The sequence below is a fragment of the Etheostoma spectabile genome, chromosome 9, assembly GCF_008692095.1.
Source record: "Etheostoma spectabile isolate EspeVRDwgs_2016 chromosome 9, UIUC_Espe_1.0, whole genome shotgun sequence".
Lineage (NCBI taxonomy): Eukaryota > Metazoa > Chordata > Actinopteri > Perciformes > Percidae > Etheostoma > Etheostoma spectabile.
In genome coordinates, this window is record NC_045741.1 from 5,297,584 (window position 1) to 5,310,153 (window position 12,570).

Consider the following 12,570-nt stretch of genomic DNA (forward strand, 5'->3'; position numbering starts at 1 on the left):
CTCTCTCTCTCTCTCTCTCTCTCTCTCTCTCTCCTTACCTGTGTTCAACCTGTCCTGTCCAATAAAAGCAAAAAATGGCCAAAATATTATTGTTTGCTCTCAGCAGAATGAAGGACCAACTACTAACCCGATTTCCTTTAAACTTGGTCGAAGGGCCAAGGAAGCACCAATTACAGTACATTTTGAGCAGATATTCAAAGTATTTTTCACTTTTGTTAACATTGCGAGATAGGGCGTTTGTGCTACATTTTTGTTGTGTATGAATAATCGGAAAAAGAAAAATTCACACTGCATTATCATTGTGGAATAGGACATGCTTCGCCATAGAGTGCTGTTTCCGGTCTTATTCTTTTTTCTCTCAAATTCAAATGAATTGTGTATTAGATTTTTTACTCATCAGAACTACTCTTTTTGCTTTTAAATTGCCCCCAGGGGATGAAAAAGTAATTTGAATCAAATTGAATGAATTCCTTTGTCTTCTCCGCTTTCTTGTTTTCCTTTTGCTTTTCCATCTGTCTCTTATATATCTTTTCTGTTCTTTAATCTCTCCTTCTCTGTCTGTAGGGAGGAGGGAGTGTGCGTGGAGGGCATCATGGACATTTTTGACATGCTGCTGGCAGCCACGTCTCGGTTTCGTGAGCTGAAGCTTCAGCGAGAGGAGTACGTCTGTCTGAAGGCCATGATCCTCCTCAACTCCAGTGAGTTTTGCTGACGCAGACGAAGTGCAGTCTTCATTTTGTGTTCCCTGTGACGGATGAGTTAGTTTGTGTCGATCTTGTCTAGTCAGGGCATCAGAGCGTGTTCATGTTCTTACATAACCCTGATTAGTTTCTCCCTCTGCCTGGTTGTGGAACCAAGTGGGTCAATGACATCTGCCACTTATCTGATAAAACAAATCTGACCAGACTGAATATCACTATTTAGGTTAAAGGGGCTTTCTTATCTTACAAAAAAGTTTGATTGTCAAAATAATATTAACTGATGAACGTACTTAAAAATCATAAAACATAAATTATAGTGGGCCTGTTTGTCTATGTTAACCTATTAGTTGCAGGATATTTAGAAAACACTATTTAACTAATTTCTATAAATTTGTAAATCGGATGATGTTTGTCATTTAAGGCTGATTTCCTGTTGCAAGCGGTAGGGGGTTGACCAAAGTCAATTTTGGCCAACAAATGTCCTTAGGCATGACCCTTGTCAATCAAGAGAAATTTCGCCTAAATTGGACAATTTACACCAAAGTTACATGAACTTCTTTGTTCATTGATAAATGCTCAAAATGGCCACCACGCCACGCCCACACTGTTGCATGAAAAGTTTTTCTTTTAATAACTTTTCATCTTTAAGGTGTTGAGATGGTACAGACCAAATTAGAAGTCCATCGGATTAAATCTCTAGGTGGAGTTGCCACTAGGGGGTGCTATGACTTTGAGTAAATATTGGCATTTAGATGTCCTCATGGTTAGACTCTTATAAATCCTGAAAGGTTTTGAGCAAATTGGACAATGACAAATTGGGAATGACAACTCAAGTTACACCCACTTCCTGTTTTGATGGCGAAATGCACAAAATGGCCGCCCCACCAGGGCCATGCCCTATGATGAAAAGTTTTTCTTTTAATAGCTTTATATTTGTATATGTCTTAAGATGTCACAGACCAAAATTGAAGTCGATCAGATGAAATCTCTAGGAGGAGTTGGTTAAAGTACGACATGTTGAAATGGCCAAAACCACACATATTTGTAACTTTCAATTCAAAATGGCAGACTTTCTGTTGGATTTAGGGTATGGCTCCAATAAACTTTTTGTACCTCTTGACATGCTACATATGTTTACCAAGTTTTGTTAGTCTACGTTAAACATACTGCAACTTTGTAGGGGGCCCTAGCGAGCCATTTTTGTGCGCCTATTCCTGAACCCCATAAAACATGTACATTTTCACCATGCAACCGCCAATTTTAGTGAGTTTGTGAGTATGTTAAGCCCCTCAAAAAGCCGATTCAATTGCCAAAAGAAGAAGAATTAAAGCTGCAAGCATCGATCAACGGGCCCACGCCTTCTTGCAGTCGGAGGTACTGGTATGCCTCTCCTTGCGGCCGTGCACGGCACTCAGACATTGCAAATTGTCACCAATGAAAAGGGAACTCTCTGCTGAGTTCAATTATACTTCACAGGGGGCATCTTGGTAAGATACACAATGTCCGGTTTTGACAGCCCCCTACAAGAAGTTGTTCTTCTGTAACTTGCGAATTTTGATAGCTATTAATACAAATTTCATAACTTTTTGTCTTGAGGGTCCACTGAGTCTACATGTTCATTTTTGTGCAGATGGGACTCACACTCTAGGAGGAGTTTAAAAAGTAGGTTATGCATAAAGGAAATGCTAATTAATTAAAAAAATCGACCCGCGCCATCTAAAGGCCGATATTTGATGGGTGTCGAAACAGGAAGTTGGTCCTCTGTAACTTCCGCGAGTCTATATGCAAGTTTTTATGCCAATCAGACTGACCCCCCAGGAGTAGTTAGACAAAGTAGGTTTCCCAAATATCAATATTTTGCTGATTATTTAAAAAAATTAAAACAGCGTCATCCAATGGCCAATTGCTACCAAGTTTGGCACAGATGCTAAACCGGGCATGAGAAACAAGTTTGTTAACTTTCGGAGCAATCAGGATAATAGTCGCACATTTCTTTCAAAATTCTTTGGACTACTTTTCGTCATAAGGGTCCAAAGATACTACTTGCAAAGATTCAAGAAGATTGAAATCACAGCCTAGGACAAGTTTGAAAGAAATGTGAAACAGATGAAAAACGCATCATTAAAAATGGCCACCTTCCAGTTGGTTGGTGCTAATGAAGGTAAAGGGGAAATATGTCTGCTATGATTAGAGCAGTATGTGTATTAAATCTGGTGAAGATTGGAACAGCTATGTCCAAGTTAAGGCCTTTCACACATCAGAGGGCGCTTTGGAGCCTGCTTAGAGTCATAAGCCAAATCACTCTACACTCTCACAAAGCCCACAGGTGTTTATGTTGGCCAATTTTTGTGAGCTTTAGAATATATTGAGGCCGTCAAAAATGTGCCCAAGGGTTAAAACCAATTAGGGTCCCACAGGCCACGCCCACTTTGACCAATCAATCTCTTACTGTAGAGGGGGCCTTAGGATTGGCCCTAGTTGGTATCCTCCAAATTTTGTAAAAATGTTATGAGTCTTTCATGAGATGTACTTTAAGTGCCCCCTAGTGACCAATGTTCATAAATTGTGTGGGGGACCTCCAGAGGGTCAAACAAACAAGAATCTAAAGTTTTGCGTTGATAGTCTTAATTTTGGTCCAGATATGGCAAAGTTGGTGGTTTTATAGTTAGCTACAAAACTTTTTTTGTGCTTATTTTGCGCAATTTTATGCTATAAAAATTATTTTGATGACTTTTTGTCAGGTTGGTCTGGAGATGCTAGCCAAGTTTCGTGCAGATCGGTTACACGGTCTAGGAGGAGTTCGGCATAGTAGGTTTTTGATAAATCATGATTTTTCACATAAAAGTATAGACGGAAATGGGCGTGGCCTATATCAGGAGATTCAGTTGAATCCAGGGAATACAACAATATATGGGTTTTGAATGTGTAATGTACAGTATGGAAGTTACAGGGTCAAACGCGTTTGTCTGCTATAGCGCCACCTAGTGGTGGAAATGTGCAATTTTTAAATATTTGTAGTTTTTGCCAGGTCGGACATGTGTGTAAACTTTTAGGAGTTTTCCATCATGCTAAGCCCCTCAAAAATGTGAGTGACATCGCAGAATAATCCTTACAAAAACAATAGCTCCTTTGCACTTTCAGTGCAAGGCACTTTCTTGCTCGGGCCCTAATAATAATTCCTTCAGTTTCAAGACTGACCATAGAAATGACCAATCAAGTCTGTCAAAGGCTTTCATTGCGTCAAGAGAAAGAAGTGACATTGGGCTTGCGATATATGCTGACATTATTGAATCAATCTTCTTCTTTTGCCTTATCAACAATGTAGAGAAGACATCTAACATTATCTGCTGCCAGTCTGACAAGCCGATCACGTGATTCCTCCTGTCCTCCTATATAATATATAATATATAATCATAAATAAGTGGAGATGTGTCTCTCTGGGTGCCTTCTAATGTTTCTTGAGTTAAAGGTTGTTTAAATTTGAGAAACTAGTAATACAAATTATTGTGCTCCACAAGTCTTTGGATGTGGTTTCATTGAAAGTGCAGGTGATCCTCCCATAGAAGTTGGATTGGCAGAACGTTTGGCTTATTTGAAGAAGATATTGGATTAAATGACCTAACACAGACTTGCTGCGCAAGCTTTTGTTTTTTAACCTGTCATGTGTTCCCAGCGGTTACACTGTCCTCCCCCAGTAGCAGCGGCTGTACAGGACACACAGAGGTGACCTACCTCTCTGCGATTCCCTGCAAAGTTGAACAAAGTTCCTCCCTAACAAACGCATGCGCCGTCCTCTGACAGACTCTCTCTCTGTTGACTCTGCTCCCCTGCAGCTGGTCTAAAAAAAAAAAAAATTGCGAAAGAAGTGAAATTGAGTTTGAAAAGTGAACGAGAACAGGAAGGAATTTTAAGATTTATGTATTTGGACAGATGGAAGGTTGTGGCTTAACTGCACAGTCTGTCCTGTGGACTGGGTGATCTGTAGTTTTACATCTGGAATGGCCATCACAATGTCATTAGGGCTCTTTGATGAGCCAGATGTTTAAAATTGGGGGTTAGTGTTTTATTAAAGAAACTTAACATGCATTTGGTTTTTGGTTGTGTAAATGTCGAATCAAAACGACATTGGGTTTCGGATTGGGTTTCGGTGCCATATATAATCTTTTAGATTTTCATTCCCATCACATGCACGACGTCCACAGCTTTAAGGTACATTATGCAGACAGCAAATGTCAGCGAGCACATTTAAGATTATGTGTACCGGTGACCCCAGAGTATCAAAAATACTGTGTGTACAGTTTTTATGGATCACAACATCCCATTAACCGTTTTATAAAAAGTTGCACACGAAGATAAATTGCACACAAAGATAAATGAAAACCTAAAAAAGCCTATTATTTGAAAAAGAAATAAAAATAATAATAAATAAAGACTACTGTTTCAACTGTTTATTTAAGTGCTGCAAGTGCTGAGGTTTGTTGGTTGATCAGATACTTTGGGTGGAAGCCAGATATCTCAACAGTTATAAACACAATGTTGACCAATATTTTGCAAAGGCACCAATAGTCTACATTGATGAATTGGGTCAAATATATTGCAATATTGGATTTTTTTCCATACATCCCTGTCAATATTGGTCCGATACTTTGGCAGATGATCAGTCTACTCCTGAAGTAAAAATTGCCTGCGTGTGTTGCTGTGCCGTGTGTTGCAGATGTGGTGACAAGCTCCCCTCAGACGGCTGAGGAGCTGGAGAGCAGGAGCAAGCTGCTGCGTCTGCTGGACTCTGTGATCGATGCTCTGGTCTGGGCCATTTCCAAACTGGGCCTGTCAACCCAAGAGCAGACTCTGCGCCTTGGACATCTCACCATGTTGCTCTCCCACATCCGCCACGTCAGGTACAGCCGAGACGGCAGGAAACCGAAGCCCAAATCCGGAGGAGATGATCGGAAAAGCAAACGTGCTCTGAGACATTTAAATGCTAGCCAACTTTGTGTCTAGCATTATTTTTATTAGTACACTCTCACAAACATATTCATACGTAATCCTTAACCGGTTTGAATAAGCATACACAGACAGTATACTCTCAGACACTTTTCCGGATGACTTGATTTTACAGTTCTTAAAGTCTTTCAAGTAAAGGTAATTGAGGAAGAAGGAAAATAAAAACAACCTTACTTTTAGTTGATAGTGATGATAATAAAACCTGTATCATTTTTATACAGTGCTTTTTATACAAGAAATTGAGAAAGCTGATAATTAAACAATAATTCAAAATTTGACACAGCTACATGTAACTATACAAAAAAGAGGCGTTAACAAGACAAATAACATACAATAACAACATTTTTAGTATAATGCCTTCTTAAATTATTTTCCAATGGGTTTTAGAAGCTTTTGTGAGCCCTAAGGGCTATTATTCTGAGGCCATAAAGGAAAAAATAAAAAAAATAAAAATTACTGCAGGAAACAACAACGGTATCAGAGGTAGCAAGTTACCCGCTGAAAATGGCAAGTTTCAAAGAAAATTTGGATCGTGCAACAAGGCAAGCTCTTTTGAGCGGTGCAAACGTTCCACCAGAACTATTTTGCAGAGCCACCGTCTGGAGCTCAGCACCGCCCAAGATGATCGTGATTGGTTTAAAAAAATCCAAACAACACAGAGCGTTTTTGTCTCCCATCCCAGAATGCATCTGTGGTTTAGCCAGATCTTACTCCACAGTACTGTGGAGATAGGTGTGGCAAAGCAAGATTATCCTGATACTAAAGGTTGAAACAACAACCACAACTCACTCAAACAATTTGTGAGACTTTTTGTTAAATCTGCAACATGTACTTTCCTCTGTCTCCCTGTCTCTGCAGTAACAAAGGCATGGACCATCTGTCAACCATGAAGAGGAAGAACGTGGTGCTGGTGTACGACCTACTCCTAGAGATGCTAGACGCCAACACGTCCAGCTGCGGCAGTCAGGCGTCGTCCTCACCCAGCTCCGACACGTACTCGGACCAGCACCAGTTCCAGTATCCCCCGCCCCCATCTCACCCGCAGATGGTCTCAGAGCACACGGCCGCCGGCCACGCCGGAGTGCCTCTGCATGGACCCGCCGAAGCCCCGACCCTGGACAGACACCTGCAGGCTGTGCCCCCTCAGTCCCAGTCCTCACCTCCATTTCACATGGACAGCAATGAGTAAGTTACAGCACTGTAGACGCTGTAGTTCAGTCAAAGTTTTATTACAAGTTTAAAATGATTTTTCCTTGAATTTTTCTTGATTAGTAAAAGGTATTCAACTTTCTTTCATGTATCAGTGAAGAGGAGAATACTTTCTGTGTGTGGTAAAAACAGAAGAACAGAATGAAAAAAAGAGGGGGAAGATAGCAAGGGTAAAGAAAAGAGGGAGGACAGAATGAAAGAAATAAAGGCAGTTGTAAGGGCGGAAAGAAGGGAAGAAAAAGACTATGAAAGAAAGAATTTATGAAAGAATCGCAGGGAAAGGAACACAGATGAGTACAGATGATAGGATGAACAAAGAGGAGGGAGGGAGGGTCCATAAAACGGAAGAAGAGAAGATAAGAAAAATGAAAATGAGGAAGGTAGGAGGGAAAGGAGTAAAGGAATAAGAAAAGTAGCAAGGAAAGAAATTAGAACAGGTCAAAACTCCAGCAACACTTTGGCTTGTGCAACAAGTGTTGACCTCTTTAGACTTCTTCTCTCTCTCCATGCACCTTAGAAGTATACTACAGGTGAAGTTTTGCCTAGGACAGATGAAAGAAGGGAGGGGGGAAGAAATAAAGCATTCACATCAAATCAGGCATTGTGGCAATTAGCGCATTGTTGTGTGACGGTATGGGAGTGTCCCTTAACCCTTGTGTTGTCTTCCCGTTAACCATGAACTTGTCCTTTTTTGTGCTTTTTGTTGATTTTTTTGTCACTTTTTCCAGCTTTCGGCTCTTTAAAAAAAAAACTGAGCTGGTTTAATGACAGGTTTTATACTTATTCTTGGAATTCATGGTCAACAAGCCTCATTTATATCAAATTATACATACGTTTTTTAGTAAAAAAGGCAGAAATTATGAATTATTTTGACTTGAATAGTTAGGATCAGAGGACATTGAGTGGATCTCAGATGGGTAGATGTCAAAGTTTAGCTGGATACTGTTTTGAAACCATAAAAAAAAAAGAATTCAAATGCTATAAGATTAAATAAAACACCCCAAAATTCAATTAAAGTAATAATTAATTTTACCTGAAGAATGTTGTATGGAATCATCCATGTTATTTTTGGGCAATTTGGTTTAAAGAAATCCAAATTCCTGATATAAAACGGGTCAATTTGACCCGAGGATAACACTAGGGTTAAATGGCCCATTTGTGTCTCTGTCTTTTGTCTGATCACCGGTAGGTCACGTGATCATGGCATGGTGTCATTTTGCCTTTCTCCAAAAATGAATTCTGTTTCAACCCACCGGCGTATCTTAAACGCACTACCCACATTCAAATGAATAAGGGAACTGACATTTTCGCTACAATGCCCAATGTGGTGCAAATTCAGCCTAAAGGAAGGGAAGAGGATGACATCACACCTGCAGTAGTTAGTCACAGGGCCTCAGTGCAAGTAGTGAACATTGGAAACTATGTTTTACAGATGTATTCAACTTTAATTGTATAGTGATAAACTGTAAAGAGTAGAACACTTGTAGAAAACATTCCCTTTTTGTTACACTGACAATTCACTCACTTGCCTTTGATAAAGAACCTTTTTATCTGAACAAAGGAAATAAATGTGCATATGCATTTTTACATTTGGTTTGTTTAGGTTCAGTTTTGCTTATTACAAGTTTTGTCTGCCTCATTTCACCAACTGAACACGACGGAACCGTCAGCGTTCTTTGTGTAATTATTGGACTTTCCAGAACGGATTACACACGCACGAGCATTGGTCCAAAACCGGTTTGTTTAGTTGTTCTCGGCTTTACGGACACAAGTTACCATTTGTGCTCATTTGCTGCAGTGTTTTTGGTTACGTCCTCATTAACCGCACCGCTGTTCTCTCTGCATCCCTTGCGGTCCCCACCGGATTAGGAGAACTTTGGTGCAAATGCAGCGCAGAGGAAGGGAAAGAAAATGAGGCAAGAAAATTAAAGAAGAACAATAATGAAGGAAGGAATAGGAAAAAAGAAAATCAGTATTTTATCCTTGATTTTAGCTTATCATGTGTAAATCAGAATCCGAATACTTTATTGATCCCCTCAGGGAGATGGTTGAGTTACTGTTGCTCACAGTCAAATTCAAGGTAAAAAAGAGTAGAAAAAGAGCAAGTCAATAAACCTATTGACTCACTTCAAAAAACAAAGTAACATAGGTACAGTAAGAAATAAAAACATTAAGTAAAGTGAGATTAGGTTTAAAAAAGTAAATCAGGCTTAAATGAGGGTTTCTAAAACAATGGATTGTACAAATACTTCTAATTCTACTGTAGTGCAACATAAGTATCAGCAGTGAATAATAAGAGATACTGCACCAAGTAAGTAGTGTACGTAATTGTCAAAGAATATTAAGATGTGTTGTGGAAATATGTGCTGAAAGGCCAGTTTTGAAAAAAGATGTTGGAGAAAAAGTAGAAATACTCTCAGTATGTCAAACTGGTCCTTAATGACGGTACTTCGTCATTAACTAATAACTGTAAATAACTGTAAATAACTGTAATAACTTTCTTCACAGATACATCCATCCGGAGCATTGGTCAATGGATACTGGAGATGCAGGTCTGTCGGCAGAACCGACAGACTACATAGTCACCGATCGAGTCATTATGGAAAGCGCCTTAGAGGGGTGACGGGGCCTGAAAGAGACTAACTGAGACTGAACCTTTCATGGCTTTCCATCCCCCAGTGATCGAGAAAAGGAAACAAACTATTAAAAAAAATATTTAAAAAAAAATACAAGCAGAAAGCACTGTCGTGAGGTAAAGTGTTTTTAGTCTTTGAAAACGTTGCAACATTTTGATCGAATGTATATTTTACGTGCGTAAATATTTCTTGTGAATGTGCGGGTGTTCACGAGAACATCGCTGGACCTCTGCCAATCAGTTTGAGCTCATTTTTGATATACAGTATTTGTATCTCTTTTTTCACCTCGGTGTAACATCCAGAACAAGCCATCTACAATGTGCAATGGCTAACAGAAAAGTTGCATGGGGTCCATTTCCATAGGGGATGTTAGCTAAAGAAAAAAAAGGGCAGTGTTTTCTATCACACTGGGGTGTTTTTCTCCTTCACTACTACTGTGTACTTGTGTGTTTAACGGTGCCTGTTTATCCAGGATTTTTCTACTCTTTTTGTAAAAACTACAAGTTTCAGTGGAGTCAAGAAGCAGCTGTTTGTGGCCTTTAAACAAAATGACTGTTAACGTGAGCTTTCTTCCCTGTTTATCTGGTTAAACTAAGGCTGGATTTACAATGTAGGATATGTGACACAAATCTCTTGCGAGTTTAACACTTGGCAAATTTAAAAAAAATCTAATTTAATTGAATTCAATACACAAGTTGACTGGCCTTTTTTAGGGTATTAAAAGTTATTGTGTAAATATAGCAACCCACTTACTGTACATATGTTACATTCCTAACATAAATTGGTCAGCACCGGCAAGACAAACTAACCCAATGCCGATTAGTATGTACACTAGATGTATAGTCGTAAATTTAAAGACCCCTTTAAAAACTATTCAATGAAGTCCTGTCTGCCTTAAAGCAAACATACCAAATGTAGGCATATTATTAGTATATAACTATGCTTACTGTATGCATTTTAGGATACTACCACGATAAACATTAATGCTAAACATTAATTTGCCTATTGTAAGCCTGTCAACATACTCACATTAGCATGTCAGCTCCGTAACGGCCTGGCTACTCTGAATTAAACGACTTGTTGAAATTGCTGCACATTTATATAAGAAATTGGAACACATTTTTCTAGACTCGCATTTGTTACTTGATACCTGTGATACTAGTGGCTGAAACCTTGTCGGCCCTAGCTGTAATTCAAGAGAAAGGTTAACGTGATGTGCTGACATCAGTGTGCCGTTAAACAAGCTAACCTGCCAAATTTACATTAAATGTAACTGTTAAAATTGTATTGTGCAACCAATAGGATGTTTATTCAATCTACTTTTTACAGCGAGTGCCCTTTACGTAGTATAATAGACAGTACAGTAGACCAGTTCTCGGTCAATATTTGCAATTATTTTGGCACACAACTCCTATTAGCCAATTTAAACCAACATCACACCAGACCACGTCACTTGTACCCTAGTGCAGGCAGCAAACATCTCAAACCTTGCAAAGACGATGGAACTGTCGGCGTTCTTTGAGGAATTTGCAAACTTTCCCAAACGGACAACGCACGAGCATTGGTCCAGAACCAACTCGTTTACTTAGTAGTCTCAGCTTTACGACACAAGGAATCAAGCAACAAATAGTCTTCTTGCACGTTTATAAATGTCAAATTTGGGGCTTGTTTGCCGTGGTGTTTTTGACTACTTCCTCGTTAACCGCACCGCTGATCTCTCGGAAGAGAACCATCCCAATTTGTGTTTGCTTCAAAACGGAAAGTGTAAATCCTTGGAATTTTGGATTTATGCCGCAAATGCATAATTTATGTCCTTTTTGGATGCTAAGACGTCACCCACGCCACTTTTCTGCCAACGTAAATTCAACCTTAGTGCCAGATTCTCCTACCACTGCTAATAGACAGATACATGTTGACTATCCTTTCTTTCCTGGTGTCTGTACTGTAGCTTGTGCATGCATGTGCGCACACACACACACACACACACACACACCTAAATCAGATGCTGAAAATATTTCTGTTTGTGCACAACACATTCATCTTTAGATCTTGTGGAAGTTTTGCAAGTCAAACCTTCGGTCTTTCTCTAACCCGACGATACAACACACACACACAGTTTATTGTCATTTGAAAATTGCCAATCTATACATTCCATAAATGACAGTTCACAAAATAAATCCAACTTTACACACTTTTTTTGTTGTTTGTTTCTGTTCTGAGTGCAAATGATATGCAAATTAGGATCAAATGCTGAGCATCAAATCATAGGCTACTCTCTTTTACAATTATGATCAATAATAATAACAATGTTTATGGTGATCTCAGAGCTGCCAACTTTTCCCAAAACCTTGGAGTGAGATTTTGGGGGGCCAACATTATTGTAATATTTGCCGTGTGCAAAGCAATTTCTTTGGCTCTTTCAGCATCATTATACTTCAGGGTTTAAATTGGGATTTGTCATATGTGGGGGGATGGGTCTCTCCCTAGGGCGGTCTGGGGGTATGCCCCCCCAGGAAAAAAAATTGAAAAATAAACCATTTAATGGCACTTTCTGGAGAATTTTGTGCAAAAAAATCAAGTCTTGCATGATATGTGCAAAACTGTAGTGTTAAGAGCCTTTGCATTGTTGTAGTATCAACAGGTATTAGGGAATTCTGCATTTACATTATATACATTATTAAATTGTATATAATATATAAGAACTGACCCAAACAATGTCCCAAACATAATGAACCACATGAAGAGACAGTAGCATATGTCAGCAACAGCTGAGAAGATTTGGGTCTGTGGGGAACAAGTCCAGGGGTCCCTGGTGTAGGGACCAGGGACCCAAAGTTAAATTAATGTTGAGGGATCAACTAAGACCACTGAAATTCTAAAGAATGAGAACCACTGTTTTGCATAAATTCTAATCCTTTCACCTTTGTGCCAAGGTTCAGTAATGTTTGGCCCTCATCCTCTTTGCCCCACTCACTGTATTTACTTTTTTGGGAAAATAAAGACTATTTGTTCATTTTATG

The 12,570-nt window shown here is 39.3% G+C and overlaps 1 protein-coding gene across 4 annotated transcripts in view; it reads left to right on the forward strand.

Annotated features, from left to right (window-relative positions):
- The window catches only part of LOC116696190 (estrogen receptor beta), a 45,002-nt gene extending 33,261 nt beyond the window's left edge, over positions 1-11,741 (forward strand). For all 4 annotated transcript variants that reach the window (XM_032526999.1, XM_032527001.1, XM_032527000.1 and 1 more), the window contains exons 7-10: positions 565-698; positions 5,416-5,599; positions 6,564-6,890; positions 9,423-11,741. In XM_032526999.1, the coding sequence (XP_032382890.1) occupies positions 565-698; positions 5,416-5,599; positions 6,564-6,890; positions 9,423-9,537 (760 nt within the window). In that variant the 3' untranslated portion in view covers positions 9,538-11,741. The remainder of the gene's footprint in view (positions 1-564; positions 699-5,415; positions 5,600-6,563; positions 6,891-9,422) is intronic.
- Positions 11,742-12,570: the final 829 nt, after the last annotated feature.